Below are 8,885 nucleotides of genomic sequence, written 5' to 3'. Positions count from 1 at the left end.
AAAAGTGAAGCGCTGTGAATACTTTCTGGATGCTCTGTATATCCATCATACATGTCACTAAGATGTGCCAGGCAAGCTATCGGTGTGTTTTCTTACTTTTTGCCCCGCCCCCACACAGATAAAACAATGCTGATTCTGATGGAAGTAATAATTTGCATCAAATGTTTCCGTGTATGCAAATCTACATGAGCATGTTTGATATCTCTATATTTCAAGCATTTTTTTCTACAGAGACTTTTAACATTTGAATAGAGGATATTTTTGATATCACGACTGAAGACGACTGAAACGTGTCACTGCGCCCCGCAATCAGCGGGAGGAGAGACGCTGTGCAGACGGAGAATGAAAGTGGAGAACATCAATGGCGTGAGGAAAGAAGCGCTGCAAGAATGGCGAACGTGAGCGCTCACTTTGTCCTTCCTTCACCGACTTTTTCTATGCATTTGACGCAGAGAGCCCACTCTGCTCCACACACACACACACACACACATCGCTAACATGAACGATAACACATTCTCATTTTGTCAGTACAGTGGAACCTTTTAAATCAACAATTGACTTTTACGCTTTAAATGAATGAATGAACTTTGTACTGTATGAGAGCTCAGCCTGCATCTAATGACTAAATCTGTGCATGTGATGTGCTTTTTCTTGAGCTTTTGGGATTTTTTGCAACACTTATTCAAAAAAAGGTTTGTCGTTGCGATAGATTGTAGCACAGCACAAAAGGCCTCACTTATCATACCTCATAAATAGGGATGTCCGAATTATCGGAACCGATAATTAGCAGTCCGATATCAGCATGAAAATGTGATATTGGTATCAGATTTTTTTCTAGTTAATGAAAACCAATATTTAAAAAATGCTGTATACAACACATATGTGTTCATTCCACCACAGGAGATGTCATGTTACACCTATCGGTATCGAAAATTGAGAGTCGGACAATATGGGCATATTGGTTTTGTGCAAAAAAGCCAATATCGGACATCCCTACTCATAAGGTCTAAGTTCATCCAGCATAAAAGGATTCAGTCTTAAATGCGGGTTTTGCTTTTTTGCGACTTTTTTGCAACACAAAAAAAGTCCACCGTCACGCTTAACAAATAAGATTCCATCTAACCTCACAAGATTTCAATTCAGCCAATATCAAAGGATTAAATGTGTGATTTGCTTTTTCTTTGGATTTTTTGCAACTCTTTTATACCAAAAAAGGACCACGGTCACACTAATACGCAGTTCACATTCCCTCTTCATATGTTCTGCTTCCCTTTGGCTTTTTCCCCCCAAAAAGAAAAGAATACACTGCAAAAGTAACAACAAGCATGGAGGTTTTGGTTTGTACATTTTGCAATGTTTGCATATGACATCTAGTAAAGTTAAGTGTTTTGGTTTTTTTTATGTCCTAATTGGAACTTAGGTTTTCAATGACAGTAAACAATGTTAAAATGTCACATGGGAATACACACAAACAATAATATTGTTTTTGATGGTGACATTTTGACTCTGGAACTCTGGAACTGTGGTTATCTCTAATGGGAATAATTGCTTCTAAATCCAAACAAATTAACGGATTGGGTGTGATTTTAGAGGTTCCACTGTATAACTAAAGCATGGAAACCAAATACGAAAATGGATATTCATACGACTTGATGATCAAAAGTCAGCAGTTCAGTTTGGATCAGTAAATATAAAAATAACATGTAAAGAATCCCCCCCCCCTCCAAAAAAAATGAGGTACATTCTATAATTTTCCCACTGGAGTGTCTCATAAAAGACATCTGTGATGTTTTTGCTATATGTGTCAGCAAACTGATGCAGAAGCAATGATGAGAAGTAAATACTTTGCACTTCAACTTGTCTGTGTGTCATTTATGCTCATCTAGTCTCCATCTGTGCTCTCACACTCTCAGAACTTATAGTCAAAACACAGGAAATGAAAGCGTCCTCCAGAGCATTGCACGATTAATCATAGTTAGACCAAAAGCGGCGTGGGGCAGATCTTTTTTTCAAGGGAAATGGAAATGGCATCGGCAGCTGCATCAGTTAATTGCGAGATTAGTGTGATGAGACCACCAAAGGCCAACAGCTCTCTCCATGAGTTAGAGTAAATTCACGGTCAGCGGCAATATGGCTGCTATTATAAATGTGAAGGTCAGGTTAGGAGAATTTAGAAGGCTATGGCGACGGCACAGAATGTCAAAGGTTATGGAATATTTGAGAGCGTGGAGGCGAAAATTACCTTCATGCTTTTAAGAATGGAAAGTGTTTTTGAATGTACAGTATACACATGTACAATGGGATTTAAAACTACTCTTATACTAAGGTCCATAGCAATATAATTAGAATCCGTCTGTCAGGTCTTATGGACTGATAAATGTTTCTGTCATCACCTACTGATGTTTTCCTACCAGTCTACCAGTTGGACATCTGTCATTTAGTACATTCCAAATGGTTAGTCATCACTCTTTCATCAAGGTTAACTAGTTCCAGACCCGACCACGATAAGTGAATTTAGTAGTATTCAATATTCATTCATTCATTCATTTTCTACCGCTTTTTCCTCACAAGGGTTGCAGGGGTGCTGGAGCCTATCCCAGCTGTCTTCGGACGAGAGGCGGGGTACACCCTCGACTGGTCGTATTCAATATTAATAAATGCAATATTTTCTTAGAAAGGGCCGCACAGTGAATGAGTGGTTAGCATGTAGGCCACACAGTCAGGAGATTGGGAAGAAGATCTGGGTTCAATTCCGCGCTTGGACATCTCTGTGTGGAGTTTGCATGTACCAGGTACTCCGGTTTCCTCCCACATTCCAAAAACATGCTCCAAATTGTCCATAGGTATGAATGTGAGTGTGAATGGTTGTTTGTCTATATGTGCCCTGTGATTGGCTGGCGACCAGTCCAGGGTGTACCCCGCCTCTCAATGAAAGGCAGCTGGGATAGGCTCCAGCATACCCGCGACTGTAGTGAGAATAAGCGGCAAAGAAAAAGGATAGATTTTCATAGAAAACCTGTTTATTAGGGAGGTCCGATATTGGCTTTTTTTGCCGAAAACCGATATGCCGATATTGTCCAACTCTCAATTACCGATACCGAGTATTAGTATACCTGTGGCACAGATATGTGCGGTATACAGCATTTCTTTAATATTAGTTTTCACAATACCGATATCAACCGATATTGCATTTTTATGTTTTATGTATGTACTTTTAAGTACCAATATTTATCGGACATCCTGCTGTTTATGACTTTCTAAAGACATTGTTTTACAATTATTAGAGCCCTGTAGACATGATTTAACACCCCTATAGTCACCTTTACACTCCTGTTATTCTGTGTGAACAACGCAGTGCTCAACTGTAATGCACAGGCTAGGGGAACCCAGCAGGAACATAAGAGACGGCCGCCGCTAGCATAGCAAGCTACCAAGCTGACTAGTTAGCCTCGCCAATGTAGTTATTCTGAACAGAAAGAATTTCAAACGGAGTGTGGAAAAAGGACAAAGTAACAAGCCAAACCTTACCCTGCCACACTGAATGCGAGGACAACTACGTCATGTCGGACATGACATGGATTGTGAAGGTCATCTAATGTCATGTCTCATCAATGTAACATTAGTGATCCCTCGTGGCTGGAATACTACATATAATATACAATATTTTTAGAATTATCATCCATAGTAAACCATGAAAAAGTGGCCATTTACTTATTCATTTTTGAAATACAGACTGCAAAATATTGGCCTCATTGATCCAATACATAAGGTACGATACCTGTACATGAAGCCTACTGAAATTGCCGGTAGTGCAACTCCCCAGGATGGTTTGACCTGGACAGTAAGACTCTTCATTGCATGGATGATCAAGACTGCTGCCATCGCTTACTTGTGTGCATTTCTCTACCCAAAGTCTTCTGGCATCAGAATTGCCTCATGCATGCCACCACTGGCACCCTGAAGGCAGCCTCAGCTTCCAGTCCAAATTTGTACCATTGTAAAGTGTCAACTCACATCTGTTTTGTCAAATGAACAAGTTGGATACGCGTCCATTGGTACATTCATTCATGCATGTCACTCTTACTTGGCAAGCTGCTATGGCGGAAGGCTCTCAAGGCAAAACATGACAATGCTTCTAATGTGCAGGCGGCCAGTGTTGTGTACCCGAGGGCAACAGCGTATATCCATATACCGCGTGTGTGTGTGTGAATGTGTTGGTATGCTTGGGGTTGTGTAGCTCTTGTTGGAAATGATCTTCAAGTTCATTTAGATAGGATTTGCCTTAATTGGCTGAAATTAAATGTTATGAATATATGACATGCATTAGAAAAACACCTGGTGTGTACAATTACAAGGGATCCATCCATGCACAATGAAAATTATATATAAAATTGACCATATCTATTTCATAGACCATGAAATAGATTTTATATGTACGTATATATGCGGTGGCACGGCGGTCTAGTGGTTAGCGCACAGACCTCACAACAAGGAGGACCAGGGTTCGATTCCACCCTCGGCCATCTCTGCATGTTCTCCTCGTGCATGCGTGGGTTTTCTCCCGGTACTCCGGTTTCCTCCCACATTCCAAAAACATGCTAGGTTAATTGGCAACTCCAAATTGTCCATAGGTATGAATGTGAGTGTGAATGGTTGTTTGTCTATATGTGCCCTGTGATTGGCTGGTGACCAGTCCAGGGTGTACCCCGCCTCTCGTCCGAAGGCAGCTCGGATAGGCTCCAGCACCCCCGCGACCCTCGTGAGGAAAAAGCGGTAGAAAATGAACGAATGAATGAATGCTATGTAACATGACAATAGTTATCAGCAAATGTTGTTACCTTGCATTTAAAAATAAGTTTAAGTATTCATTTTGTCTGAACTGTGCACTTTTGTGTAAATGTTGTATAATGTCTGTACATAAAGTCTGTATATTTTTACTTTTTTTGTATCCATGCAGCGGTTGCAGTCACACATTTGATAGTCGACATCCCACCTTTCCAAGGGCAGCGATGGGATACGCTCGTTTCATGTTATTCTATTTGGATGCCACCCATACCAGGAAGCAGCAGTCACATATCCCGCCCATCTAACTGGTTCCGTTAATAGAACATGAGCGCTCCTTGTTGGTCATGTGACCTGGAAAAAAATGGGAGAAAGAAGGAAGATAGATAAATTATTGTTCTACAAGGATTTAACCGAGACGAAGCATCTTTTGTAACGGGTAACGTGTTTAAAGCTAACATTTACGTTGTTCATATTGTAATCGGGTCGCTAACGGTGCTAGCTGACATCGCTACTGAGGTTTATTGTGTTTTTGTGAACTCTTCCGCAGTTAAAGTGTATATTGTCTCGAGCCAGTCAAACCGGGGGAAACGGTATACCGCGAATAACAAAAATGGTGTACTAGATACTTTGCTTGTCTTTTTACTTCAACATTTTTCCAGTCTGAGCAAAGTGCTGATGTGCCAAAAAAAAGGGTGGCGACAAAGCCTGAATCATTATCTGGGTGTAGGACATAACAGCGACATGTTAATTTCCATGTAACATAAACTGTTGTTTTAGTCATGTTTTTTTTGTGAAATAGTGTGGAGATATGATATTTGAAGGTTTGTAAACAAACGATGATGGACGCAGGAGACAACTTGGCGCGTAAGTCACTAATAGTTTTAGATGAGTAGGGGTTTTCATATTTCATATGGTGGCCTGGGGCATTTATTTTTATTTTATTTATCAACTGCAGAGAGAACCTGGTAGCTAGTAGGGGGCTACACTTCCACCTTCAGTTATTTTTATTTTGTATATCATGGCAAGAATTTGTTATACCTTCGCATATTTCATATTTACCTCCGTATCCAACAAGATATGGATATCTAGGTATGAGCCTGTATATATTTTTCTAAAATTCAATCGTGAAATTATGACTTTTAAGAGGATGCCCTGTGTTGAATGTGTGTTGTTTACCAAAGGCTGTGACCCAGTTTATGGTAGCGCATGTGACTCCAAAGCAAAGTTTATCCTATTGTGAAAGACTTAAATCTGAAATGTCTGCCTTTCCAATGGCTTACAGATGAATAAAGCACACGGCGAGGAAGAAGAAGAGGAGCGACGATGAAGCTGAACGAACGCAGCGTGGCTCACTACGCCACCTGCGACTCACCGCCCGACAAGACGGGCTTCCTGTTCAAAAAGGGCGAGCGCAACACAGCCTACCACCGCCGCTGGTTCGTCCTGAAGGGAAACATGCTGTTCTACTTTGAGGAGCGCGACGGACGCGAGCCCATCGGTGTCATCGTCCTGGAGGGGTGCACCGTGGAGCTCTGCGAGTCGGCCGAGGAGTTCGCCTTTGCCATCAAGTTTGACTGCGCCAGGGCTCGGGTGTACAAGATGGCGGCCGACAATCAGGCCGCCATGGAGTCGTGGGTGAAGGCGTTGTCACGAGCTAGTTTTGACTACATGAGGCTGGTGGTGAAGGAGCTGGAGAGGCAGCTGGAGGAGATCCAGGAGGCTGCAAACGGAAGCAGGGCGAGGACATCCAAGCGAGGGTCCAAATCAAGATCTGGAGCATCTTCAACATCATCCTCTTTGTCATCATCATCAAGCATCTCTTCCACATCAGCTTCTAGTCAAAAGAACCACCAGGATGATTCCCAGCTCATATCCGGATCTTCTAAGGAGAACTGTGTCGCATGGAGCAAACCACACTCAGGCTTAGCCAACGGTTCCTCTGATGTAGTGTCCTCCTGTGTGGCCTGGGAGGGCGGGGGTCAATCTGGGAATGGCTGCATGGGGATGGGTCACAGGGCCAACGGGGTGAAGGCGCCACCGGTGCCACCCAGAAGAAGAGGAGCCTCTCTGGAGAGCCCCGTCTGCCCCGGTACGGGATGCTTTACCAAGCTTCATGACTGGTACGGCCTGGAAGTGGAGGAACTGAGGGCCCAGTGGCTGCAGAGCCAATAAACATAAGGAATCTAAGCATATGTCATTCCGGAGGCTGGAATGAGCCTGGACCTAACGCAAAAGGGAGACAACATTCTGGACTGATTACCAATCAATCTCAGTCAGCTGTGTGAACCACTACACTATTAATAGCAAATACAACATTCCTTCTTAACAAATGATTTGCTTTACCTCTAAGAGAGGACTTATTGTAATGGTGATTGACACTACATCCTGTCTGGCACAGGAGGACGAATCAGTCTTATTTACTAGTCAGGTTGGTATAATGCAAAAGAATCCATAAGTCATCACTTTATGACACAAAGTAGTGTTTAAAATGTAGCTAACGTTCACTGCATGTCTTAATATCTAATTATAATTTAGTGCCTATACTATATTTACATTTACCGGTACCTACCGTGACCCATATCTTGTGAACACATACTTTTTAGTTTGGCTTGGCAGTCAACTTCAGCATTACGGTACATTGTTTGCGTATTTGATGATCGATGCACCCTCTTCTGTTTGAGTTGAGTTGTTCAGGTACACCCTAGGTTCCCAAAGCGGGGTACGCATACCCCAAATAAGTACATTTGAGGATTATTTTGTGCATTTGGAGTGTTGAATCTTAAAGAATCCATGCACTGAGGCTTTATCATTGGTTGAATGTATTTTTTTTTTACTTTGGATACTGCTTCATCGTGGTTGTTAAAACATTCCCCTTCAATCTGGTATTAAATGACTATGCAGTCTTAAACCATAATCATTGTGAGTGGACAAAAATGCACAAATTGAAGCCATTCAAAGGGTAGAACGCCAACATCAGACTGGAATAAAAAGTAGGATGATTATCTATTTCTTACTGAAACTGTATAAAAACGTGGCAATATAAAAAACACATTTTTGACCCGGAATCACTATAAAATTAATTCACCAGTTAATCATTTTCAATATTTCTAGTTAATTAAGTAGGAGTAGAGGGTGCTTTGCTTCAGGTCAAATGTATTAAGAGCGATGCAGCTGCAAAAATGAACACCAGAGATTGACTAACTCAACAAACTAGCCAAATTATAGCTAAAGGGACTTTTGGAATTCTGTACACTATTATAAAGGGTCCTAGTAACTTCTAACATCGTCTACACTGTAAAAAGTGGAAATCTATGCAAGCTTAAATCTTTTTTTCTCACCAGCCACTTTATCTCAGACCAATCAGGTTATGTTAATATATCTATACATAAGGTAAACTTAAGGTAAACACATTTTGCATGATAAAAGTGCCTAGTAAGAAACATTTTGACTTTTGATTTCCACTAATTGCAGTGTAGCACAGTTTTCCCTATCTGGGACAGCCCTAATAAAAGTCCTCAGATAGCCATAGTAATTGATGGAGCAAATAGTATAATATTACATATTATGAGCATTTGTAGGGGTCAGTTTCAATTCCCACATTCAACTTCAAGGACACAAGTTTTGACTTACTGGAAGTGACGATTGCAATATTTATAGGCTTTCTCTTATGTAGTTTGTTTTGGTGAATTATAACCACTCCAGGTAGTTCCTACGTAGCCAAGATGGCGATGAGCGAGGGTGTTTAGGATACATTGTTGCGCACTCGCCATTTGTGGCATGATGAGTGCAACAGCCAGGTACTGACGCTGCACTGCATTTTGCAGTTCAGTATGCTAAGTGTAGGCTGGGTTAAATATATATTTTTTGCACTTTTTATAACAGATCCTGAGGTTTTAGCAATTTTTACTATTTCATGGCACACTTGATCAAATGCTCTTCTTGGCTGGAGTTTGATCACCGTTGAGCTAGAGCTTGCTAAAGAACTATAGAGTTCATACAAAAAAAAAATCAAATGGCTAATATTTTGCATCAGTAACGTCCTTATTGTATGTACCAGGTGTACATTCATCATTCACTTGAAAGGAAAACTGCACTTTTGG

The 8,885-nt window shown here is 41.3% G+C and overlaps 1 protein-coding gene across 4 annotated transcripts; it reads left to right on the top strand.

Moving 5' to 3' along the window:
• On the top strand, positions 1–8,885 carry LOC144894381 (sesquipedalian-1-like). 4 transcript variants are annotated; one of them, XM_078789617.1, is made up of 3 exons: positions 5,050–5,221; positions 5,585–5,649; positions 6,068–8,885. In XM_078789617.1, the coding sequence occupies exon 3, from the start codon at positions 6,109–6,111 to the stop codon at positions 6,955–6,957; it is 849 nt and encodes a 282-aa protein (XP_078645743.1). In that variant the 5' UTR covers positions 5,050–5,221; positions 5,585–5,649; positions 6,068–6,108; the 3' UTR covers positions 6,958–8,885. The 4 variants fall into 4 exon arrangements, with proteins under 4 accessions (XP_078645745.1, XP_078645743.1, XP_078645742.1 ...); XM_078789619.1 differs by lacking the exons at positions 5,050–5,221; positions 5,585–5,649 and adding an exon at positions 1–398; XM_078789616.1 differs by lacking the exon at positions 5,585–5,649.

This window comes from Doryrhamphus excisus, linkage group LG3 (assembly GCF_037039965.1).
Source record: "Doryrhamphus excisus strain RoL-2023G ecotype Guam linkage group LG3, RoL_Dexc_Guam_v1.1, whole genome shotgun sequence".
NCBI lineage: Eukaryota > Metazoa > Chordata > Actinopteri > Syngnathiformes > Syngnathidae > Doryrhamphus > Doryrhamphus excisus.
The sequence above is the reverse complement of the archived record's forward strand: the minus strand, read 5'-3'. Positions and strand labels throughout refer to the sequence as shown.